The 27,772-nt window shown below is 42.6% G+C and overlaps 1 protein-coding gene across 1 annotated transcript in view; it reads left to right on the top strand.

The window, feature by feature from the left end:
- Positions 1-24,331, top strand: part of LOC142673593 (gastrula zinc finger protein XlCGF66.1-like) — an 88,029-nt gene extending 63,698 nt beyond the window's left edge. The window contains exon 5 of the mRNA XM_075847190.1: positions 24,129-24,331. Within this exon, the coding sequence (XP_075703305.1) occupies positions 24,129-24,136 (8 nt within the window). The 3' untranslated portion in view covers positions 24,137-24,331. The remainder of the gene's footprint in view (positions 1-24,128) is intronic.
- The last annotated feature ends 3,441 nt before the right edge of the window (positions 24,332-27,772 follow it).

Raw genomic sequence — 27,772 nt, 5'->3', positions numbered from 1 at the left:
TGTGTTGCATATACATGCAGGCTGTGTGGCATATACATGCAGTCTGTGTGGCATCATATACAGGGAGGCTGTGTGGCATCATATACATGCAGTCTGTGTGGTATATACAGGGAGGCTGTGTGGCATCATATTTATGCAGTCTGTGTGGTAACATAGACACGGAGGCAGTTTGGCATCATATACACGGAGGCGGTGTGGCATATACATGGAGGCTGTGTGGCATCATATACAGGTAGGCTGTGTGGCATCATTTACACGGAGGCTGTGTGGCATATACATGGAGGCTGTGTGGCATGATACACAGGGATGCTGTGTAGCATAATTTACACAGGCTGTGTGGCATGATACACAGGGATGCTGTGTAGCATAATTTACACAGGCTGTGTGGCATATACATGGAGGTTGTGTGGCATCATATACAGGGAGGCTGTGTGGCATCATATACAGAGAGGCTGTGTGGCATCATATACATGGAGGCTGTGTGGCATCATATACATGGAGGCTGTGTGGCATCATATACATGCAGTCTGTGTGGCATCATATACAGGGAGGCAGTGTGGCATTATATACACGGAGGCGGTGTGGCATCATATACATGCAGTCTGTGTGGCAGCATATACAGGGACGCTGTGTGGCATCATATACACGCAGTCTGTGTGGCATGATACACAGGGATGCTGTGTAGCATCATTTACACGGAGGCTTTGTGGCATATACATTGAGGTTGTGTGGCATCATATATAGGGAGGCTGTGTGGCATCATATACAGGGAGGCTGTGTGGCATCATATGCAGGGAGGCTGTGTGGCATCATATACAGGGAGGCTGTGTGGCATATATAGGCAGGCTGTGTTGCATCATATACATGCAGTCTGTGTGGCATCATATACATGGAGGCTGTGTGGCATATACATGGAGGCTGTGTGGCATCATATACAGGTAGGCTGTGTGGCATCATACAGGGAGGATGTGTGGCATCATATACAGGGAGGCTGTGTGGCATATACATGGAGGCTGTGTTGCATATACATGCAGGCTGTGTGGCATATACATGCAGTCTGTGTGGCATCATATACAGGGAGGCTGTGTGGCATCATATACATGCAGTCTGTGTGGTATCATATACAGGGAGGCTGTGTGGCATCATTTACATGCAGTCTGTGTGGCATCATATATAGGGAGGCAGATTGGCATCATATACACGGAGGAGGTGTGGCATATACATGGAGGCTGTGTGGCATCATATACAGGTAGGCTGTGTGGCATCATATACAGGGAGGCTGTGTGGCATGATACACAGGGATGCTGTGTAGCATAATTTACACGGAGTTTGTGTGGCATATACATGGAGGTTGTGTGGCATCATATACAGGGAGGCTGTGTGGCATCATATACAGAGAGGCTGTGTGGCAACATATACATGGAGGCTGTGTGGCATCATATACATGGAGGCTGTGTGGCATCATATACATGCAGTCTGTGTGGCATTATATACAGGGAGGCAGTGTGGCATTATATACACGGAGGCGGTGTGGCATCATATACATGCAGTCTGTGTGGCAGCATATACAGGGACGCTGTGTGGCATCATATACACGCAGTCTGTGTGGCATGATATACAGGGATGCTGTGTTGCATAATTTACACGGAGGCTGTGTGGCATCATATACATGGAGGCTGTGTGGCATCATATACATGCAGTCTGTGTGGCATTATATACACGGAGGCGGTGTGGCATATACATGGAGGCTGTGTGGCATCATATACATGGAGGCTGTGTGGCATCATATACATGCAGTCTGTGTGGCATCATATACAGGGAGGCAGTGTGGCATTATATACATGGAGGCGGTGTGGCATATACATGGAGGCTGTGTGGCATTACAGTGAAGGAAATAAGTATTTGATCCCTTGCTGATTTTGTAAGTTTGTAAAACAAAAAAGAAAAACTATATCAGAAATATAACCAGGCACTCTTGGGTCATTGAAAATTTTTTCAATGACCCAAGAGTGCCTGGTTATATTTCTGATATCGTTTTTCTTTTTTGTTTTACATATATTTCTTTCAGAATTGGCACCGTGTGATATTGATATCGCATTTTTTGTTGGGTTTTCTATTGGGTATGGTTTCCTATACCTAATCTTGTTTTATATAGATTTTGTAAGTTTGCCCACTGTCAAAGACATGAACAGTCTAGAATTTTTAGGCTAGGTTAATTTTACCAGTGAGAGATAGATTATATATTAAAAAAAAAACAGAAAATCACATTGTCAAAATTCTATATATTTATTTGGATTGTGCACAGAGAAATAAGTATTTGATCCCTTTGGCAAACAAGACTTAATACTTGGTGGCAAAACCCTTGTTGGCAAGCACAGCAGTCAGACGTTTTTAGTAGTTGATGATGAGGTTTGCACACATGTTAGATGGAATTTTGTCCCACTCCTCTTTGCAGATCATCTGTAAATCATTACGATTTCGAGGCTGTCGCTTGGCAACTCGGATCTTCAGCTCCCTCCATAAGTTTTCGATGGGATTAAGGTCTGGAGACTGGCTAGGCCACTCCATGACCTTAATGTGCTTCTTTTTGAGCCACTCCTTTGTTGCCTTGGCTGTATGTTTCGGGTCATTGTCGTGCTGGAAGACCCAGCCACGAGCCATTTTTAATGTCCTGGTGGAGGGAGGGAGGTTGTCACTCAGGATTTGACGGTACATGTCTCCATCCATTCTCCAATTATGCGGTGAAGTTGTCCTGTGCCCTTAGCAGAGAAACACCCCCAAAACATAATGTTTCCACCTCCATGCTTGACAGTGGGGACGGTGTTCTTTGGCAGCATTTCTCTTCCTCCAAAAACGGCGAGTTGAGTTAATGCCAAAGAGCTCAATTTTAGTCTCATCTGACCACAGCACCTTCTCCCAATCACTCTCAGAATCATCCAGATGTTCATTTGCAAACTTCAGACGGGCCTGTACATGTGCCTTCTTGAGCAGGGGGACCTTGCAGGGACTGAGAGATTTTAATCCATTACGGCGTAATGTGTTACCAATGGTTTTCTTGGTGACTGTGGTCCCAGCTGCCTTGAGATCATTGATAAGTTCCCCCCCCCCCCCCGTCTAGTTTTCGGCTGAGCTCTCACCTTCCTCAGGATCAAGGATACCCCACGAGGTGAGATTTTGCATGGAGCCCCAGATCGATGTCGATTGACAGTCATTTTGTATGTCTTCCATTTTCTTACTATTGCACCAACAGTTGTCTCCTTCTCACCCAGCGTCTTATTTATGGTTTTGTAGCCCATTCCAGCCTTGTGCAGGTCTATGATCTTGTCCCTGACATCCTTAGAAAGCTCTTTGGTCTTGCCCATGTTGTAGAGGTTAGAGTCAGACTGATTAATTGAGTCTGTGGACAGGAGTCTTTTATACAGGTGACCATTTAAGACAGCTGTCTTTAATGCAGGCACCAAGTTGATTTGGAGCGTGTAACTGGTCTGGAGGAGGCTGAACTCTTAATGGTTGGTAGGGGATCAAATACTTATTTCTCTGTGCACAATGCAAATAAATATATATAATTTTGACTATGTGATTTTCGTGTTTTTTTTTAAATATAATCTATCTCTGACTGGTAAAATTAACCTAGCCTAAAAATTCTAGACTGTTCATGTCTTTGACACTGGACAAACTTACAAAATCAGCAAGGGATCAAATACTTATTTCCTTCACTGTATATATATATCTATATATATAATAAATACTACACACTCACATGTAAAAGGGCTGGTAAAATGGTGGGTTTCACCTACTTGTGTCACCCATTATTACTACCTCCTTTATAATCAGGGTCACTAGGCTTATGCCTAGTTCCCCTACCTTTTCCTTATACTAACGTCTACTTGCTTTGCTTCTACTCAACGGAATAAGACCGTACAATAAATACAATTGTATAGTAAATAAAGGGTAATATTTATGACTAACAATAATCACACTTACATATAAAATACACCAAACACAGAACACAGTAACCGATCACAGTATAGTATCAGTAAACCCCAATACATATAACACGTTAATATACACTACCGTTCAAAAGTTTGGGGTCACCCAGACAATTTTGTGTTTTCCATGAAAACTCACACTTATATTTATCAAATGAGTTGCAAAATGACTAGAAAATATAGTCAAGACATTGACAAGGTTAGAAATAGAGATGAGCGAACTTATGAAAAGTTCGGTTCGGCAGGTTCGCCGAATTTCGTGAAAAAGTTCGATTCGGACTGAACTAGTTCTGACCGAACCTGTAATACAAGAAAGCCCCTAAAAATCGTGTATAACACTGTTTAAAAGCCCTAGAAGCCCTGTATAACACTCTTAGGTCACCCATGAGTGTATCCAAGTACTTTTGAGCTGTCTTTAAGGCAAAGTTAGTGTCAAAGTTACGCCAACATGTATGGCTATAGGAAAACGGATGGGACACGGTGATAACTAACAGAAACCACTGCACTTGTGCATGTTGTATGCTTAATGCATTGTTAAAAAAGGTACAAAAATGAACCATTTTAGGCGGCTGATGCCTGCCAGGGTTCATACATATAATGTGGTAAAAGAAGAAGCAATGACTTTTGACAAGCCCTCCAAAAATTGACCTTTTTTTTGGCAGATGCCTGCCGGGGTTCTTCCATACATGGATGTAAAAGCAACAAGCAATGGCTTTTCACAAGCCCTCCAAAAATTGACCCTTTTTATTGGCAGATGCCTGCCGGGGTTCTTTCATACATAGATGTAAAAGCAACAAGCAATGGCTTTTGACAAGCCCTCCAAAAATTGACCCTTTTTATTGGCAGATGCCTGCCGGGGTTCTTCCATACATGGATGTAAAAGCAACAAGCAATGGCTTTTGACAAGCCCTCCAAAAATTTACCCTTTTTATTGGCAGATGCCTGCCGGGGTTCTTCCATACATGGATGTAAAAGCAACAAGCAATGGCTTTTCACAAGCCCTCCAAAAATTGACCCTTTTTATTGGCAGATGCCTGCCGGGGTTCTTCCATACATGGATGTAAAAACAACAAGCATTGGCTTTTCACAAGCCCTCCAAAAATTGACCCTTTTTATTGGCAGATGCCTGCCGGGGTTCTTCCATACATAGATGTAAAAGCAACAAGCAATGGCTTTTGACAAGCCCTCCCAAAATTGACCCTTTTTATTGGCAGATGCCTGCCGGGGTTCTTCCATACATGGATGTAAAAGCAACAAGCAATGGCTTTTGACAAGCCCTCCAAAAATTGACCCTTTTTATTGGCAGATGCCTGGCGGGGTTCTTCCATACATGGATGTAAAAGCAACAAGCAATGGCTTTTCACAAGCCCTCCAAAAATTCACCCTTTTTATTGGCAAGGGTGAGTAGTAGCAGCAGCACATTAAAAGACACTGGACGACAGTCACAGGACAAAGCCCTGTGGTGGGGCAGGCCTGCTTGTAGCTGACGGGCGGCAGTGGAGGTGTATTGGTGGTAGTAGAGGTAGCCAACACAGACAGCAAGGGTGGTAGACTGGTAGTAGCAGCAGCACATTAAAAAAAGAGACTGGACGACAGTCACAGGACAAAGCCCTGTGGTGGGGCAGGCCTGCTTGTAGCAGACGGACGGCAGTGGAGGTGTATTGGTGGTAGTAGAGGTAGCCAACACAGACAGCAAGGGTGGTAGACTGGTAGTAGCAGCAGCACATTAAAAAAAGAGACTGGACGACAGTCACAGGACAAAGCCCTGTGGTGGGGCAGGCCTGCTTGTAGCAGACGGGCGGCAGTGGAGGTGTATTGGTGGTAGTAGAGGTAGCCAACACAGACAGCAAGGGTGGTAGACTGGTAGTAGCAGCAGCACATTAAAAAAAGAGACTGGACGACAGTCACATGACAAAGCCCTGTGGTGGGGCAGGCCTGCTCGTAGCAGACGGGCGGCAGTGGAGGTGTATTGGTGGTAGTAGAGGTAGCCAACACAGACAGCAAGGGTGGTAGACTGGTAGTAGCAGCAGCACATTAAAAAAAGAGACTGGACAACAGTCACAGGACAAAGCCCTGTGGTGGGGCAGGCCTGCTTGTAGCAGACGGGCGGCAGTGGAGGTGTATTGGTGGTAGTAGAGGTAGCCAACACAGACAGCAAGGGTGGTAGTAGTAGTAGCAGCACATTTAAAAAAGAGACTGGACAGTCACAGGACAAAGCCCTGTGGTGGGGCAAGCCTCAGGCCTGCTTGTAGCAGACGGCAGTGGAGGTGTTTTGGTGGTAGACAGTAGAGGTAGCCAACACAGACAGCAAGGGTGGTAGTAGTAGTAGCAGCACATTAAAAGAGACTGGACAGTCACAGGACAAAGCCCTGTGGTGGGGCAGGCCTGCTTGTAGCAGACGGCACTGGGGGTGGATTGGTGGTAGAAGTAGTAGCAGCACCATCAGCGGCACATTAAAAAAAGAGTGGACAGGACAGAATCCCGTAGTAGCAGGCGGCAGTAGCAGCAATGTCAGATCTAATCAGTGGCATCAGGCACAGGGGTTTTAAAATCCTCACCGATCCACGCTTGATTCATTTTCAGAAACGTGAGATTTTCCAAACTGTTGTTGGACAATCTTGTTCGCATAGGGGTGACGAAGCCCCCTTCCGCGCTGAATACCCTCTCTGACGCTACACTGGAGGGTGGACAAGACAGTACACCCATGGCAAACTGGGCCAGTTCTTGGCAATGATCCAATCTGCTGACCCAGAAGTCCATGGGGTCTGGGATCAGCATTTCTGACGGAGAAAGGGCACAGTCCAGGTACGAGTGAACCTGGTTGTTTAGGTGCTGCACCTGGTGATGGTGAACATCCCTTTGGTGACTACGATGTGTGTCAGGTCGGGGTATTGGATGTAAAAATGTTGTCATCATATTTTCCAAACTGAATTGGTTGCTGCTGCTGCTGCTGCCGCGGCTGCCCCGGCTGCCGCCTATTGCAGAGGTAGCTCTGCCAGAGGCGGTGGAACGATGAGACAGTGGGGAGCGGATAGTGGCCCCCCGGTCAGACATGCTTGCAGCAGGTGTTTGCCGTTTGAAAGCCGTGACAAGCTGGCTGCATAGCTTCTCTCGATAATAAGCCAATTTTTCCTCCCTCTCGGAAGGCGCAAAAAACTCCCCCATTCTGGCTTTATACCGAGGGTCTAAAAGTGTGGCTATCCAGTACTCATCTCTTTGCTTCATGTTAACAATACGACAGTCAGCACGCAAGTAACGAAGCATACAGCTCGCCATCCTGGCCAGCGTTTCAGAGGGCCCGGTTGGTTCCATCTCCGCCCCATACTGCCATGGTTGTCCATCATCAAGGTCGTGGTCAGACTCGTCATCACCACCATCACTGTCATGTTGTGCGGCTGCCTCATCCCCTATCCCTTCCTGTGATTCCATCTCCAAATCCATCTCCTCTTCAGGTCCTGTTTCCTCATCCTCATCCTCCTCCTCCTCCTCCTCAACATCCATAGCCAGATGTGATCCTTCCTCCATCCTTTGCTGAATCATCGCTGTGAGCGTTTGCTCCATAATGAATATCAGCGGCATAACATCGTTCATTCTGCTAGCGTCACGGCTCACAAATCGTGTGGCCTCTTCAAAGGGCCTCAAAACGCGACATGCGTCTCTAACCAGCTGCCAGTGCCTGAGCTCGAAATTACACTGGCTCCAAACTCTGCCCGTCTGCTGCATCAGGAAATCATTCACGGCTTTCCGCTGTTCGTACAGACGGTCCAACATGTGCAGGGTGGAATTCCAGCGTGTTGGAACGTCGCAAATCAGGCTGTGTTCTGGGAGATTGTTTTGACGCTGCAAGTCCAGGAGGGCGTGCTTAAATGCATACGAACGTCTAAAGCGAATGCAAACCCTCCTGGACATGGCCAGCACACCCTTCAAAGCAACATATGACTTTAAGGAGCGTGTTATGACCAGATTGATCACATGTGCCATGCAAGGAGCGTGTGTCAGGTGACCTAGACGCAGTGCAGCCACAACGTTCTTGCCGTTATCAGAGACAACATTGCCCAGTGTGAGTTTCAGAGGAGACAGCCAGCGTGCGATTTCCTCCTTGATGCACAGCAGCAGCTCCTGCCCTGTGTGGCTTTTCTCGCCCAGGCTCAGCAGGTGTAAGACAGCGTTGTGGCGCTTCACCTTGCACCTATGAAAAGAGGAGGGAGGAGGAGTGGAAGATACGCTGTGTCCTGTCGGGGACGGGAAGACCTCCAAGGAGGAAGGCAAGGAGCAGGAGGAGGAGGATGGTAGGCGCCTGGTGTCCGGAGTTGAACCAGAAAGATACAAGCGTGGAGGTGGTAATGCCTGGCATTGCTACGGTGGTGCATCGGACTGCAAAATATTGACCCAGTGGGCCGTGAAAGACATGTACTGTCCCTGCCCATAGTTGCTGCTCCACGTGTCGACGGTGGCATGTACCCTGCTGCACACGGATAATTGCAAGGACTGGCACACCTTTTCCTCCACATGCTTGTGCAAGGCAGGGACAGCTGTTTTGGAGAAGTAATGTCGGCTAGGTATTCGCCACCTAGGCTGAGCGCACGCCATCAATTGCTTGAAGCCGGCGGAGTCGACCAGGTGGTACAGCAGTGACTGCACCACCAACAACTTAGCCAGGTGTGAATTAAGCCGCACGACAAGTATATATTGTTGCTTATTGGACAACGATTCCATAATGGATAACTGACGGGACGTAGGAGGAGCACTAGATGACAGTAATGATGATGATGACAACGACATGGTGGATAAGGCCTGGCTACTACTTAGATGACAGGGACTCGGAGCAGCAGCAGCAGCGGAAGAGGGGTCTTCATTAGATGTACATGATGATGGTGAGGCATGTCGATTGTCCCACATGGCCTTGTGATGCCGCTCCATGTGTTTACGTAGAGCGGTAGTTCCTACATTGCTGCCCGGCCCACGCCTTACTTTCTGCTTGCAGATACGGCACTGTGCCATGCTTTCGTCCTCCGGGAAGGTACAGAAAAATTGCCACACGGCAGAGTACCGTAAAGAGGTAGTACCCCGTCCACCACCACCACCACCACCACCACCCGAGCTTGCCCCTTGTCTGGCAGGCTTTTTTCGGGAGCCTACACCAGCATCAGTGTCGCCGGCACCGGCTCCTGAGCTGACCCTACCGGTGCAACGTTTTGCAGATTGACTTCTGACCCTACCTCGGCTTGGCTGTTTATCACGGCCAGTGCCGCCACTACTACCCTCCTCCTCTGACGCTGTCATCACCTCGTCACCTGGTTCCCACGTCCTGTCTAAAACAACATCATCATCATAGCCTTCCTCATCATCCCCGCCACTTCTGTCACTGTGTTGTGAATGTGATGTGACATCATGGCGGGCTCCATGCCCCCCCTCATTACTGCGTCTGCCACCACGGCTACCACCACCAACACCCCCACTACCGCAGCTATGCGTCTCGGACACCGCTTCCACCTCCACCACCGCCGCAACACACTCCGTTGGCTGACTCGCGGAAAACAAATCATCATCATCATCACTATGTTGTTCAGTATCTTCCTTCGCACCCGAGGAGATGTCTCTTAGGACTCTCAGGAAATAAGGCTTCCCGCTAGGAAGGGGGAGCGAAGACATAGATGATGGAATGGAAACGCTAGAAATACCTATATTACTACTGTCACTGTGCCAAGGAACTGTAGAGGATCTGGAATCCAACGAAACCTGGCTTGAAGCCAGATCGTCAGAGTCTTCCTGCTGAGATGACCGCGAGCCAGCCAACCAGTCCACAATGGCCGTATTGTCTAAAGTAACCCGCCCACCGGAGGAGATGGACAAGTCTGGCTTGGTGATACTACTACCAGCAGGCACATGGCTGCTGCTACTAGTGGAACTGGGCACATGTCTTGTGCCACAAATGCTGGTACTGGGTCTGGCACCAACAGATCCAACATTTGGACTGGAAGAGGAGACGGCATGGGTGTTTTTTCCTCTACCCCGTCCTTTCACAACCTTTTTTTTCCCAGACATTTCAGAGCCCCTTCTAAAAGCGTATTCACACACTGACACTGGCTTGGCAAATGGCAATGAATGAGAATTTATATCAGCCACGCCGCAGTGCACTCAGGGAATGCTGGGCCTTGTAGTACTACTACTACTACTACTACTACTACAAAGGCTGCCTGTATTGCAAGTTGTATTGTTATTTGTTTGTTACGTTAACGGCCAGGGATGAGCCCCTTCTAAAAGCGTATTCACACACTGACACTGGCTTGGCAAATGGCAATGAATGAGAATTTCTATCAGCCACGCCGCAGTGCACTCAGGGAATGCTGCGCCTTGTAGTACTACTACTACCACTACCCACTACTACAAAGGCTGCCTGTATTGCAAGTTGTATTGTTATTTGTTTGTTATGTTAATGGCCGGGGATGAGCCCCTTCTAAAAGCGTATTCACACACGGACACTGGCTTGGCAAATGGCAATGAATGAGAATTTCGATCAGCCACGCCGCAGTGCACTCAGGGAATGCTGGGCCTTGTAGTACTACTACTACCACTACTACAAAGGCTGCCTGTATTGCAAGTTGTATTGTTATTTGTTTGTTATGTTAACGGCCGGGGATGAGCCCCTTCTAAAAGCGTATTCACACACTGACACTGGCTTGGCAAATGGCAATGAATGAGAATTTCTATCAGCCTCGCTGCAGTGCACTCAGGGAATGCTGGGCCTTGTAGTACTACTACTACCACTACTACAAAGGCTGCCTGTATTGCAAGTTGTATTGTTATTTGTTTGTTATGTTAACGGCCGGGGATGAGCCCCTTCTAAAAGCATATTCACACACTGACACTGGCTTGCCAAATGGCAATGAATGAGAATTTCTATTAGCCACTGTGCACTGACTCAGGGAATGCTGGGCCTTGTAGTACTACAAAGCCTGCCTGCATTGCAAGTTGGATGCAACGGGGATGAGCCCCTTATAAAAGCGTATTCACACACTGGCTGAGTAGTGAGTAGTGGATGAGCCCCTTCGATTGCTGGATTCCTGCCTTTTAGATTCCTAAAGCTTTCCCTTACTGCACAGATATGCTATCCCTACAGATCCTGTCTGTAAAATGGCCGCTGAGCTCCGTGCATAGACTTTTATTGCAGGCTTGAGCCCGCCCCTATGCTGCCTCCCGATTGGCTGGGAGAGCCGTTTGCAAGGCATTATGGGGTAGCCTGATGTCAGGTGATCTTGTGAAATCCTCCATTTTAGATGTAACATGTGGCAGGCGCCAAAATGTAGCCGGGTTCGGTCAAAACGGGTTCGGCCGAACCCGGTGAAGTTCGGATTCGCTGCGAACCGAACTTTTCCGGAAGTTCGGACCGAAACCGGGTTCGGTTGTGCCGGTTCGCTCATCTCTAGTTAGAAATAATGATTTTTATTTCAAATAAAAATTTTCTCCTTCAAACTTTGCTTTCGTCAAAGAATACTCTATTTGCAGCAATTACAGCATTGCAGACCTTTGGCATTTTAGCTGTTAATTTGCTGAGGTAATCGGGAGAAATTTCACCCCATGCTTCCAAAAGCCCCTCCCACAAGTTGGATTGGCTTGATGGGTACTTCTTGCATACCATACGGTCAAGCTGCTCCCACAACAGCTCTATGGGGTTGAGATCTGGTGACTGTGCTGGCCACTCCATTACAGATAGAATACCAGCTGCCTGCTTCTTCCCTAAATAGTTCTTGCATAATTTGGAGGTGTGCTTTGGGTCATTGTCCTGTTGTAGGATGAAATTGGCTCCAATCAAGCGCTGTCCACAGGGTATGGCATGGCGTTGCAAAATGGAGTGATAGCCTTCCTTATTCAAAATACCGTTTACCTTGTACAAATCTCCCACTTTACCAGCACCAAAGCAACCCCAGACCATCACATTACCTCCACCATGCTTGACAGATGGCATCAGGCACTCTTCCAGCATCTTTTCAGTTGTTCTGCGTCTCACAAATATTCTTCTGTGTGATCCAAACACCTCAAACTTCGATTCGTCTGTCCATAACACTTTTTTCCACTCTTCCTCTGTCCAATGTCTGTCTGCTTTTGCCCATATTAATCTTTTCCTTTTATTAGCTAGTCTCAGATATGGCTTTTTCTTTGCCACTCTGCCCTGAAGGCCAGCATCCCAGAGTCACCTCTTCACTGTAGACGTTGACACTGGCGTTTTGCGGGTACTATTTAATGAAGCTGCCAGTTGAGGACCTGTGAGGCGTCTATTTCTCAAACTGGAGACTCTAATGTACTTGTCATGTTGCTCAGTTGTGCAGCGGGGCCTCCCATTTCTTTTTCTACTCTGGTTAGAGCCTGTTTGTGCTGTCCTCTGAAGGGAGTAGTACACACCGTTGTAGGAAATCTTCAGTTTCTTGGCAATTTCTCGCATGGAATAGCCTTCATTTCTAAGAACAAGAATAGACTGTCGAGTTTCACATGAAGGCTCTCTTTTTCTAGCCATTTTGAGAGTTTAATCGAACCCACAAATGTAATGCTCCAGATTCTCAACTAGCTCAAAGGAAGGTCAGTTTTATAGCTCCTCTAAACAGCAAAACTGTTTACAGCTGTGCTAACATAATTGCACAAGGGTTTTCAAGTGTTTTCTAATCATCCATTAGCCTTCTAACACAGTTAGCAAACACAATGTACCATTAGAACACTGGAGTGATGGTTGCTGGAAATGGGCCTCTATACACCTATGTAGATATTGCATTAAAAACCAGATGTTTGCAGCTAGAATAGTCATTTAGCACATTAACAATGTATAGGGTGTATTTCTGATTAATTTAATGTTATCTTCATTGAAAAAAACTGTGCTTTTCTTTCAAAAATAAGGAAATTTCTAAGTGACCCTAAACTTTCAACGGTAGTGTATACTGAGTATACTCACACTATACGTAGTACAGTATAAACACGGTATCACAAACCTACGTTATACCTCCACCCACATACATACATATGAATACAGTTACGTTACAATACAATACACGCTCACTATTTCTGTCCCACTTCCTCCTAATATAACGTTCCCTATACTCTAAGGATTAATAGCAGGGACAACAGGAGGATAAAGGGTTAACAAGGGGAATGGGTTGCTGTGTACCAGGTAAATTGTGGGAAAGGGTTTAACAGGTATGCAGGTAAGTAAGGAGGGGGGAGAGCATAATGTGTAGCTGCTGCTACACGTGGATACTTAGCAGTCCATGTGGTCTCTCAGGAAGGGCCATGAGGCAAAAGCAGACCAGGAGGGAAGTGGAGTCAATTGGTAGCAGGAAATAAGTGAAGGAGTGTGAGGCCGTTGACCCTCTTATACCTTGTCCGTGCACATCTGTGTGACATCACAGCAAATGCACGTGAAAGGGGGGAGCCTGGGCCTCATGGCTACCTCATGGAATACCATTATCTAGTAGGGGGATGATACAAGAAAAAACACACGGCGCCACATAGCGTAAGTAAGCCCAAAAATAGCAGTCAAAATGTGACAGGTGTAGGCTTACCACAAGAAGTAAGATCAGTCACGTAGGATGGTAAGTGCTGCAGCCGAAATCCCAGACGGTCACACCAATGGGTCTCCATGTAGAAATGATTGCAGAGGAAAAAATGGGATATGAACGGCGCTGCAACTCAAGAATGATGCTTGGAATGGTTATAATGATAAGATCTTTTATTCAATAGGCTACGCGTTTCAATGCCGCACCGGCATCTTCCTCAGGCCATATAAATTACAGTTGAAACAACACACCTTAAATACAACATGCTGCCAAAAAAAACGCCAATGTGATCAAGGTCAGAGTGCATCAGTGACGTCATCGATAAAAAAGATTTAAAAAAAACACAAATAAAGAAAGACAAGTGTAAAACCAATAGTAACACAATAAGTGACATCATGGGTTAAAAAATATAAAGAACAATACAAATAAGAACATTGTACCATGAAAATGCTATCAAGGAATTTCAGAAAAATAGAAGTCGGGACCTGCAAAAAAATACATACTATTTGCTATTCGCGTAAGTGTGGTATTTACAAACACAACGATTTTTATCAAAATAAACATCTAATACTTTAATAAATAGGATAGAAAAGAAGAAAAGGATCAGTTTAAACGAATAAACCTCTGAATACATGTATATTTTGTATTTCTCAGCGTGTATGAACTTGAGGAACTAGATATCAAAAAACTCAAAAGAAGGTTTGAGATGCCGTAAAGAAGACAACTATTTTAATATCTGAAATCGGAATAATCATATATATATATACACACACCCCTCTCTTAATGGAAGAAGAAATAATCCACATATATATATAAAAATATACATAAACCCTCAAACCATCCAAACGGATGCTCAATAATGTAAATGCGGCAATTGCAAAATATGATGAAAAATATTAAATATACAAAAGGATACACATATCATGATAAAAAATGCACTAAGTAAAAAATTAATTAAGAACCAATACTGTAATGTAAACATTACAAATTAATATAAGATGCCTCATTGGGGGACTAACTATAATTTACTGAAATATTTATTCCGTGGAAAATTCATACACAGATAAAAGTTACAATTGATGATAAAAACGGGAGAATTAGGAGATATGAGATGAGAAAATTTGCCAAACAAACATGTATCTAAAAAACACACATAAAAATATATATAAAAAATACATACATATATATATATATATATATATATGTAAAAAAAAGGGGTTGAAAAAACACAAACCACAGTCATAGACCCCCAGAGAATAAAATTAGTCGAGGGATGTTTCAGAAATGTCATTTAAACCATTTGGTTGCAGTGTTAGTAATTTAAAAATCCAGAAATTTTCTCTTTGTTTTAATTTCTGGAACCGATTGGGAATGTCACCAGATATTTGCTCTATCGGAGTAATAGTAATCTTATTAAATTGACAATTATGAACCGAGGCACAGTGTCTTGAAACACTATGTTTTAAAAATCCTTTTGAGACATTGTACCTATGTTTATTAATCCTACTCCGCAGGCATTGAATAGTTCTCCCAATGTATTGTAACCGACACGAACATTCCAAGAGATAAATGACATAATCACTGCCACAATTGAGGAATGACCTAATAGGAAAAATTTCCTTAGTAATATTAGAACTAAAAGTATGTTTTCTATGTGAAATATTGATACAACAAAGACACCGTTTTTGTCCACATTTGAAGGAACCATTTAAAATGGAGAGGGTTTTTGGAATAGATGACTTAATATTATGGACCCGGCTAGGGGCTAATATATTTTTTAAATTTGCTGAGCGTCTAAATGTAATGCCTGGTTTGTCTGGCAAAAAATCTTTGAGGAATGGGTCATTTTTCAAGATATGCCAATATCTCGACAAAATTGATCTTACGGAATTATGTCCACTGTTATAAGATGTGATGAAATTATTTGAGTGTTTCTTCAAACTATTCTTTTTATCAACTTTGTCAGTCTCATTTGTACCATTAATGATAGCCTCCACCCTTTTTACTGGAGCAACACAGGATTTTTGGGTTAATTCCGCCGCCCTAGAGCGGGCCCCCTTAATCAATTGTATTGGGAAATTTTTTTCCCTAAACCTACCTTCTAAAATCTTACATTCCTCCTGAAAATTGTGGTCAGAGGAGCAATTTTTCCTCACTCTCCTAAATTGCCCAAAAGGCACATTTCTAATCCACGGCGGGTAGTGTGCACTTTTAAAATCAATATAACTGTTTACATCGACGGTTTTAAAATGGGTTTTAAAATGTAAACAGTTATATTGATTTTAAAAGTGCACACTACCCGCCGTGGATTAGAAATGTGCCTTTTGGGCAATTTAGGAGAGTGAGGAAAAATTGCTCCTCTGACCACAATTTTCAGGAGGAATGTAAGATTTTAGAAGGTAGGTTTAGGGAAAAAAATTTCCCAATACAATTGATTAAGGGGGCCCGCTCTAGGGCGGCGGAATTAACCCAAAAATCCTGTGTTGCTCCAGTAAAAAGGGTGGAGGCTATCATTAATGGTACAAATGAGACTGACAAAGTTGATAAAAAGAATAGTTTGAAGAAACACTCAAATAATTTCATCACATCTTATAACAGTGGACATAATTCCGTAAGATCAATTTTGTCGAGATATTGGCATATCTTGAAAAATGACCCATTCCTCAAAGATTTTTTGCCAGACAAACCAGGCATTACATTTAGACGCTCAGCAAATTTAAAAAATATATTAGCCCCTAGCCGGGTCCATAATATTAAGTCATCTATTCCAAAAACCCTCTCCATTTTAAATGGTTCCTTCAAATGTGGACAAAAACGGTGTCTTTGTTGTATCAATATTTCACATAGAAAACATACTTTTAGTTCTAATATTACTAAGGAAATTTTTCCTATTAGGTCATTCCTCAATTGTGGCAGTGATTATGTCATTTATCTCTTGGAATGTTCTTGTCGGTTACAATACAATGGGAGAACTATTCAATGCCTGCGGAGTAGGATTAATAAACATAGGTACAATGTCTCAAAAGGATTTTTAAAACATAGTGTTTCAAGACACTGTGCCTCGGTTCATAATTGTCAATTTAATAAGATTACTATTACTCCGATAGAGCAAATATCTGGTGACATTCCCAATCGGTTCCAGAAATTAAAACAAAGAGAAAATTTCTGGATTTTTAAATTACTAACACTGCAACCAAATGGTTTAAATGACATTTCTGAAACATCCCTCGACTAATTTTATTCTCTGGGGGTCTATGACTGTGGTTTGTGTTTTTTCAACCCCTTTTTTTTACATATATATATATATATATATATATGTATGTATTTTTTATATATATTTTTATGTGTGTTTTTTAGATACATGTTTGTTTGGCAAATTTTTCTCATCTCATATCTCCTAATTCTCCAGTTTTTATCATCAATTGTAACTTTTATCTGTGTATGAATTTTCCACGGAATAAATATTTCAGTAAATTATAGTTAGTCCCCCAATGAGGCATCTTATATTAATTTGTAATGTTTACATTACAGTATTGGTTCTTAATTAATTTTTTACTTAGTGCATTTTTTATCATGATATGTGTATCCTTTTGTATATTTAATATTTTTCATCATATTTTGCAATTGCCGCATTTACATTATTGAGCATCCGTTTGGATGGTTTGAGGGTTTATGTATATTTTTATATATATATGTGGATTATTTCTTCTTCCATTAAGAGAGGGGTGTGTGTATATATATATATGATTATTCCGATTTCAGATATTAAAATAGTTGTCTTCTTTACGGCATCTCAAACCTTCTTTTGAGTTTTTTGATATCTAGTTCCTCAAGTTCATACACGCTGAGAAATACAAAATATACATGTATTCAGAGGTTTATTCGTTTAAACTGATCCTTTTCTTCTTTTCTATCCTATTTATTAAAGTATTAGATGTTTATTTTGATAAAAATCGTTGTGTTTGTAAATACCACACTTACGCGAATAGCAAATAGTATGTATTTTTTTGCAGGTCCCGACTTCTATTTTTCTGAAATTCCTTGATAGCATTTTCATGGTACAATGTTCTTATTTGTATTGTTCTTTATATTTTTTAACCCATGATGTCACTTATTGTGTTACTATTGGTTTTACACTTGTCTTTCTTTATTTGTGTTTTTTTTAAATCTTTTTTATCGATGACGTCACTGATGCACTCTGACCTTGATCACATTGGCGTTTTTTTTGGCAGCATGTTGTATTTAAGGTGTGTTGTTTCAACTGTAATTTATATGGCCTGAGGAAGATGCCGGTGCGGCATTGAAACGCGTAGCCTATTGAATAAAAGATCTTATCATTATAACCATTCCAAGCATCATTCTTGAGTTGCAGCGCCGTTCATATCCCATTTTTTCCTCTGCAATCATTTCTAGTAGGGGGATGGAAGGGCAGTTGGAACTTCCTGCTTCCTGGATTAGTTCACTGTTTATGGTTTCCATCACCCAGGGTGTTTGATTACCTGGTAGGGAGATGAATATACACCTTTCTGGAGGGATAAATATATATATATATATATTATATATATATATATATAAACATATATATATATATTGTGAGGGTTTAGCATCAGGAGAGGTTGGTACAGCGGTTTCTTTGTAGCCAGAGACAGGGACACCGTGCATTAAAGTTCATAACAGGGCTTTGCCAGTGTTTTATTCTTGTCAAAGAAACAGCCTCTTGTACAACAAGGCAAAATACAAAATAAATCCTGCTCGTCTGAGCACTAACTAAACAAGACATTATCTAACTATACCAAGTGCCTTCCTACCAGGCACTGGACACAAAGTAATACAGGTCTTTACTCACATAGAATACAGGCTACTCCAGACTTAGTAGTCTCCGGTCTGAGTCAGGGGTGAGACTGACACACACTGTGTCTGCACCTTATTATATACAGGCTGCAGGTGCAGCAAATTGAGCAGCAGCCTTGTCCTACAAACAGAGATGGACTAGGGATTGGGGAACCCGCCCTGCTCTTCCCCAATCCAACTCCAGGCCCTTTTTCTCTCCCCAGGATCACACTGTGCATCAGGGACTTGACCACACCCACTTCATGGCAAGCGGTTCCACAGGAAGTCTCTAGAGTGACCAAAGCGGTGGGGTATTCTTTAGTGTCCCCATGAATGCACAGGACACCTCTGAATGTTCCAGGGTCTATCAGGCTGGCATGCACCAGGGTAACCAGACTCCCAGAATCCAGCAAGGCACTCACAGTACACCCTTCCACTTTTACGACACACATTTGTTGTTCAGTCTCGTAAACCGTCTCAGCAGAACAAACAGGACGTGCAAACAAGGATATTCGCCTTGCTGCATCACATTCCATTGGCTCAGTAGTCAGGGGACAATTAGCAGCAATATGCCCAGGTCAATAACACCGCCAGCACAGTATGCGGCCCCGGTCCCCAACTTGAGATCCTGGTCTGGCCTTCAATGTCTCTCTGGGATTTCTTCCCTCCGTCTGCTCCCCTTCTGAGCCACCTCCCTTAAAGACATTTCTCACCCCTCTAGTAAATGGAACAGTCTTACCGGGTGCTCCGCACGATTTGCTGTTCCTGGGGTTAGAACATCCAGGCGGTACTTCTTGGAGTAGATCCTGAGTAGCTCTGTAACTTTCAATCAGGTTCACCAGCTGTTCCGCATCTGTAGGATCTCCTTGACCGACCCAACGCTGAACCTTCGGTGGTAAGGAGCGGATGTATTTGTCAAGCACCACTCTCTCCACGATCTGCGCAGGGGTTGATTCCTCTGGCTGTAGCCATTTCCTTGCAAGATGGACAAGATCATACATTTGTGATCGTGCAGGTAGGTGTTCCACAAAAGTCCAGTTGTGCACCCGTCGAGCACGCACATTCATGTTAACACCCAGACGGGCAAGGATCTCACCCTTCAGCTTGGAGTAATCCTTGGCATCCTGCTCATTGAGATCAAAGTACGCCTTTTGCGGCTTTCCGGTTAGGAAAGGTGCCACCACTGCTGCCCACTGATCTGAAGATAACTTCTCTCGTTCTGCCACTCGCTCAACCACCATGAGATAGGCCTCAACATCGTCGGTGGGTGTCATCTTCTGCAGAGATGTCTGTACCGCTGCACGAGTGGTTTGGCGCAAACCATGAGGCCCCGCTGACCTCTCCACTGAGGCCTGAATTTGGTCTTGCAAATGGCGATTAATTTGCTGCTGTTCTTTTAAAGGAACAGTGTCATCACAAATTATTTTTTTATATGTTAAAGATGTTAGTGCTTTATTAAAAACGTTTATATTTATTTGTGTGTTTGTGTGTTACTTTTTCTTATTTTTACACTTTTTCTTCCCTATGGGGGCTGCCATTTTTTGTTCCATTTCTGTATGTGTCGATTAACGACACATACAGACATGGAATACGGCAGCCACAGTCCCATAGGGACTGCGAACGGGTCCCGTCCCATCCACTTCTGCGTACGCCGTCTGTGTGGGAACTGCGCATGCGCCACTCCCACACAGTCCAACTTGAAATTGGCGCCGTCCGGCGCCATTTTCCTGTGGACCGGAAGTCGCGGCCGGACAGTAATATTACTACTTCCGGTCGCGGCTTCCGGACTTGTGCACTTGGACCAGCGGCAGCAGACGGAGCGGACGGGCCGGAGGGAGCCGCGGCGGCAGGAGCAGGTAAGAGATTTCAATGTATGTTCGTGTTTGTGTGTGTTTACTACTGTATGTAAACCTACTACACTGTGTGTTAGCTCAAAAAATGTCGACACACAGTGTAGGAGGTTAGACCGTTCAAACCCCTCGTTTATCCCGGCACTAGCCAGGATAAAGGAGGGGGGGATGCTGAGAGCTCACTAGAGCGAGGGCTTTTTACCCAATTTTGCAATGCTGCAATTTTGGGAATAGCTCCATCTAGTGACCAGCAATGGGAAATATTATAAATTAGAATTAATTTATAATATTTCCTGACTCGTGAAAAAAATAAAAAAAATTTGAACAATGTTTAATCACCCACACACTAAATGTTTAATTAAAAAAAAACAAACATGTTTTTCTGGCAACACATTCCCTTTAAGGCCAGTCTGTGGGCTTCACCCAGCAGAATATTGGTTTCAGCCTGTGCACGCATGGCTTCTTCATGCAACATTTGCTGAGTCGCGCTGGCTTCTTGCAAAGCTGTGCTTATCTTCCCCTGGTTGATATTAGCCTGAATCAGCTGTTTAAGTATTTCATTCATTTTAACAGTCTCTTTTTATAGCCCTGTTGCCGCCTTCACCCAAGACACACACTTCCAAGCACTCTCGGGGAGAAAAAAAATTGTGTTGTTGCCCCAAGCAACGATTTTCCGCTTGGAGCAGTAAAAGTCCTTTTAAATAGGTGTATGTCTCTTTAAGACTGTGCCCGCATTCTCCACCATATGTGAGGGTTTAGCATCAGGAGAGGTTGGTACAGCGGTTTCTTTGTAGCCAGAGACAGGGACACCGTGCATTAAAGTTCATAACAGGGCTTTGCCTGTGTTTTATTCTTGTCAAAGAAACAGCCTCTTGTACAACAAGGCAAAATACAAAATAAATCCTGCTCGTCTGAGCACTAACTAAACAAGATATTATCTAACTATACCAAGTGCCTTCCTACCAGGCACTGGACACAAAGTAACACAGGTCTTTACTCACATAGAATACAGGCTACTCCAGACTTAGTAGTCTCCGGTCTGAGTCAGGGGTGAGACTGACACACACTGTGTCTGCACCTTTTTATATACAGGCTGCAGGTGCAGCTAATTGAGCAGCAGCCTTGTCCTACAAACAGAGATGGACTAGGGATTGGGGAACCCGCCCTGCTCTTCCCCAATCCAACTCCAGGCCCTTTTTCCGGCTTTTCCTTAAGCCGAGATTGGAAAGCTAGAGCTTTCTATTGAAAAAAATACTCATTCCCTGGAGCCTAGCATACATATGACAGGATTCTAGGGGAAATGTACCTTCCCTTAATGACTTTACCTGTCACTGTCTCACAATATATATATATATATGTATATATATATATATATATATATATATATATATATATATATATATATATATATATATCCCAAAAGTAAATCCAGCAGCACTCCGATGTTCAAAAGTGAAAACAAGTGGTTTATTATGCCAGCATGGCAGGTACAATGCAACGTTTCCATCCCACCTTGGGACCTTATTACCGGATAACTTCCATTTGGAACCAGAGTGCTGCTGTCTCTTTCTGCTGGTGTATATATATAAATATATATATATATATATATATATATATATATATATATATATATATATATATATATATATATATATATATATATATATCTACACTCATATGTACATAGATATAAATATATAAAACACTTCCCTTTACACCAATCGACAATGAAGTTGGATCATTTCCACCCATCTAAGTTTTCTACCCCCCACACAAGAAGACAAACATCATGCCGAGGTATATTGGAGGATCCAGAGGAAAGCTTTACGTCTTCCACTGGCATAAATGATGCAAAAGATCTTGACTACGAACCCCAAGATGCAAGTCTGTAATTTGAGAACTTGACAAACAACTTGTTTTCAGAACCACAGGATGAAGACCTAGTAAAAGAGCGAAAATTTTTGGTATTTGAATCTGCTTTGGATGTACTTTTTAGTCAGTGCGCCTGTTTCTGTGGTAAAAAAAAATAGAAAACCCAGAAAAAATACTGAAAGGTACCTATCTTTCAGTACATGGGAAATGTTACAATGGACATGATTTTTTGTGGGAAAGTCAACCCACGTTTAATCGTATACTGGTTGTAAATGTTCTCGTTGCAGCTTCAATTTTATTTAATGGTGCCAACTATGCCAAGATGTCACACATTGGTTCATCTATTGGTATTCAATTTATTTCCCATTCCACTTACTTTCGGCACCAAAGAAAATTTTTATTTCCTGTGGTTGACATTCACTGGAAACAAGAAAAAAAGGAAGTTCATAAAGAAATTAAACAAAAAGCGGTGTGTCTCCTTGGTGACGGACAATGTGATAGCCCTGGGCATAATGCTAAATATTGTGTGTACACATTGATAGATTCTAAGAGCGACAAGATTGTTGATTTTGAAATCGTTCAGGTTACACAAACCACATCTTCTGTGGCTATGTAAAAATTGGCCTTTCAAACCTGTCTTGACCGTGTTCTTCTTGATGGCCTAAATGTGCACGTTCTTGCAACAGACTGTCATGTCGGTATATGGAAAAAAATGCGTGAAGACTTCCCTGATATTGAACATCAATTTGATGTATGGCATTATGCAAAGTCCATTCGTAAAAAACTGAAGGCTGCAAGTAAAACAAGAAGCTGTTCCGAAGAAATAGTAAAGGGAGGAAACCTCCAGCTCACCAGTTTGGTGCGTCTCCTGACTCTCCGCTCGGATCCCCGCTACGGCTGGCGGCAAATGATAGAAGAAACAGAAGAAATGATCCAGCGCTGAGTTCAGTTGTTAATTAAAAAAGGAAGCGATGTTCCCATCTTTATTGGGGTAATATAGATAAAAATCGTAGGGAGACGCAGTCCCAAGAAAAATGTGAGTAGGCGGTATGCCCTGGCCTACGCGTTTTCGAGCAGCTCCTGTGCTCTTAGTCATGGCAAAGAAATGTGAGGACACTTGCTGCCTTGTCTGCTTGATAAGCGTAACTAATGAGTACGCGGAAAAACAGGTGAATAGTTAACCCTAACTGCTAATTGTCTCCTCAGGTGAGATACACCCTGTGTATAGACTACGTATATGGGTATAATCCAGGAGGTGTGTACCGTACATAAAGAAAACCCTTACCACGAACCTGTACGGTCAGTACACAGGATAGTAAAGAAATACAGAAATAATAACTGTATTTAGGCAAGTTAGTCAAACTAGTAGCTGTAGCATATAGTATCGTGGGTTTGGTAATATATATAGCAGGCAAGGCGACTTAGTCCCCACAATCCTCACAACGTATATCACAGATGTTATAAATTCGATATACAAAATTTAAAAACAACATATATTATTGGTTTAGCTTAGTTCCAAGTGTTACACCCTCGAACAAGTATATAAGATGTTAAAATATATAGTATAAGCATCCAAATAAATCGAAAATATAATTAAAAGACAGACGGGAATATAGTTCCCGGTATAATAAAATATGAGTTGATTTCGACATGTATGACCTAGGTGAAGTTATGTAAACTATGTAAGTGTAATAGTTGCATACTTTGAGTACACTCAAGATCTCGAAAAATTATATCTAGTTTCATGAGTATTTGATTGAAATTGGTTGGACAGACTGGATAAGAGTAAGATCTGAATAGGTGTGTAAGATGCTCATGCGTTTTACCTTGTGTATATACAAAAATTACTCTCAATATTTCCTATGTTAGTTTATTTCAAGGAAGAGACATTATTTCTTATACTTGCACTCTATTGATTGTAAAAGTTTATTTCTAAAGTTTCTTCTGAAGAATATATGTAACATAAATCAATGTTGGAAAAGCCTTCATTGAGTACAATATTTGCTTGACATTGTGTAATTATGTGTAATGCACTTTATCTCTAGGTGTGTAACATCGTTCTTAGCAAAACACTGCTGGAAATATGAAATGCCCCAAAGAGAGAGAAAAGCACGATGCCCATGGCTCATCTATGAATAAGACGGAGTGCATCTGAAAAATGCGTACCGAGAGTATCAATGTATAAGAACCCGTTTGTATAAACAAAAAGATAGAATTTTGTAATAAAGTAAACAAAAATAAAGCATATGTACATGTCAGCTACATTTAATGAAATATAACCATGAATATGAATGTTATTAAATAAATGAGGTTAATTCTGCAATAGGTCTTGTATTCGATAATTCCGGATTACAACTCACGGGATGAATACCCCCCAGAGAGAATGTTGCTTGGATAGCTAAATGTCATTATTGTCCATGTCCAGTTTGGTAAAACTAACATTAATATAGTCTGTCAGAAAAATAACTCATGTGACTGATGGTGCTGTTCAAAGTATGTGGTGCTGAATATACTCTAAATACATTGTACGATACGAGAGAAACCCCATAATAGATGTTAATAGTGAGGAATATTGAGTATACTGTACGTAGCAATCTACCGTATCATACTTGGTAACTTGTTTCTGGAATATGGTCTTACCAATGAGTGCATTTCCAATTATGGTATATAATCCCCAGGAACAACCATATCATAGTAGGTTCCGGTGAATCAGATATGTTTGCAAATTATTGAGCCGATATTTTGTATTACTGATGTCACTGTCCATAGTAGATGGTGCTGAATATACTCTAAAATGTCACAATAAATATTGTATATGGTAAATACCTATAAAGTCTAGACCCTTGATTAAGTCCCCTGAGTTGGAATAGCTAAATGTCACAGTAATGTGCCCGTTTGTCTTGACAAGAATGCCAGAGGGATGTTAGAAGAAAAAGCATCCCGTAGCCAATGTCGCTGTCCACAATATGTGGTGCTGAAAATAATGATAAGCCATGATGAATCAGGTATATTCGCAAATTATTGATCCGATGGTTTATATTACTGATTTCACTATCCATAGTAAATGGTGCTGAATACACTCTGAACTGTCACAATGAATATTGTATGTGGTGAATACCTATGAAGTCTAGCCCCTTGATTGAGTCCCCTAAATTGGAATGGCTGAATATCAAAATAATGTGCCCACTTGTCTTGACAAGAATGCCAGAGGGATGTTTGAAGAAAAAGCACATCACGTAGCTAATGTCGCTGTCCACGATTTGTGGTGCTGAAAATAATGTTGAGCCATGATGGATCATATCCCTGTAGGGAAAAACATATAGCTATCGATGTTGATCCCTCAGTATCCTAAGGGGACGAAATTAGCTACTTGTATGTGATTTATAGTTTTAGTAATGAAACATGAGTTCCTTCCTAACATTCAGACCTAGTGGGAATCGTGTTTCCAGATTGTAAATCCAAAAGGCCTCCCTCGTTAACAGGCGTTGTCTAATATTACCCCCTCTTATAGTACCTCTAACTTTTTCCACTGCATAGCAGCAAAATGAGTTGGTGCATCGGTTGTGTTGTGAGATAAAGTGTCTAGAAATACTTGAGATGTTCAAAAAATTGGGGTTCCTGATATAGCTTAGATGTTCTAAAACCCGGAGTTTGAATTTCCTTATAGTACACCCCACGTATTTTAACTTGCAAATAGTGCATTCTATAACATAAACTACATTGTTGCTATTGCAGTTAATGTACGATTTGATTGGGAAATTGATGCTACTTGAGGAATTTGAAAACTCCTTAGTAATCTTGGAAAAGTTGCAAACCTTACACGGATGTGTTCCACATTTAAAATACCCTTTGTGGGTTAACCATGTGGGTTTGGGGAGACTGGTTGTCAATAACGAGGGGGCTAACATGTTCCCAAGAGTTGGAGGTCTCCGTGATACCACACGACATCCATTACTCAGTACCTCTTCTAATTTGGTATCTTCATACAGCAGAGGAATATATTTAAGTACCATGTTTTTAATGAGATTGAATTGGTTGCTGTATTGCAGTACCAAAGTTGGTATATTAGTGTCTGTTGTACTAGAGCTTGTGGTGTCTGTCTTACGTTCAATTGACAGGAGACTATCCCTATCTTTGTCTTTAACGATAGTTTTGGCCCTTTCTAGTGTCCAATTCCTATACCCACGGGCTGTGAGCCTGCGACATATCCTGGATTCCTCTTTGATGTATCCTGACTGTGTACTGCAGTTCCTCTTGACCCTCGTCAGCTCGCCCACGGGTATTGCCGAAATAGTGTGCTTGGGATGACAACTAGTGGCGTGTAACAGCGTGTTCCCCGATATGGGTTTATGGTAAATCTCTGTGCACACCTTAGAACCGATTTTAGAAACGTATGTGAAGTTGTGTTCTAATCCTACTAATGATTTCTCCAATGCATTGAGGGATGTACTGGATGAGGGCTTGGATCAGGGCTTATTAAGTAAGAAACAGTATGACTATCTATATGTGGAATTCCCAGTGATACCTATAATGCACGCATTGCCCAAAACACACAAGGGCATTATTCCGCCCCCGATGCGGCCCATAGTATCCGGTATAGGGTCTTTAACGGAGAGAATTTCAGAGTGGCTTGATTGCCACTTACAACCATTGGTTTTAAGGGTGCCAGGTCATTTGAGGGATACGAAGGACGTTCTTTCTATCTTTCAGAACAAAATCTGGAACCCAGACCATACATGGTTGAGTTGTGATGTGGTCTCTCTCTATACAAGCATTCCACACTCAACTGCTATCAAAGCCCTCACCCACCATCTTCACAAATATAGTGGATACGACCCGGTTTTGCAAAACTTTATAGTCAAGGTGACCAATTTTCTGATGTCACACAATTACTTTAATTTTGCAGGCACCTTTTATCTCCAGAGGAGGGGGGTTTCCATGGGGGAAAAGTTCTCTCCATCCCTGGCCAACTTGGTCATGTCTTGGTGGGAGGAATCCACTCTATTTTCCCTATCCAATCCATATGCGGGTCATGTCCACTGGTATGGCAGATACATCGACGACCTCCTATTCATTTGGGAGGGCGATGTATCTGCCATACCGGAGTTCATGGCCTTCATTAATGATAATGATCTTAACCTCAGGTTCACATATATTACCAATGACACAACCATCAATTTTCTAGATATCAAGTTCGTTTCTAAAATCGGTTCTAAGGTGTGCACAGAGATTTACCATAAATCCATATCGGGGAACACGCTGTTACACGCCACTAGTTGTCATCCCAAGCACACTATTTCGGCAATACCCGTGGGCGAGCTGACGAGGGCCAAGAGGAACTGCAGTACACAGTCAGGATACATCAAAGAGGAATCCAGGATATGTCGCAGGCTCACAGCCCGTGGGTATAGGAATTGGACACTAGAAAGGGCCAAAACTATCGTTAAAGACAAAGATAGGGATAGTCTCCTGTCAATTGAACGTAAGACAGACACCACAAGCTCTAGTACAACAGACACTAATATACCAACTTTGGTACTGCAATACAGCAACCAATTCAATCTCATTAAAAACATGGTACTTAAATATATTCCTCTGCTGTATGAAGATACCAAATTAGAAGAGGTACTGAGTAATGGATGTCGTGTGGTATCACGGAGACCTCCAACTCTTGGGAACATGTTAGCCC

The sequence above is a fragment of the Rhinoderma darwinii genome, chromosome 1, assembly GCF_050947455.1.
Source record: "Rhinoderma darwinii isolate aRhiDar2 chromosome 1, aRhiDar2.hap1, whole genome shotgun sequence".
NCBI classification, from domain to species: Eukaryota; Metazoa; Chordata; class Amphibia; order Anura; family Rhinodermatidae; genus Rhinoderma; species Rhinoderma darwinii.
The sequence above is the reverse complement of the archived record's forward strand: the minus strand, read 5'-3'. Positions and strand labels throughout refer to the sequence as shown.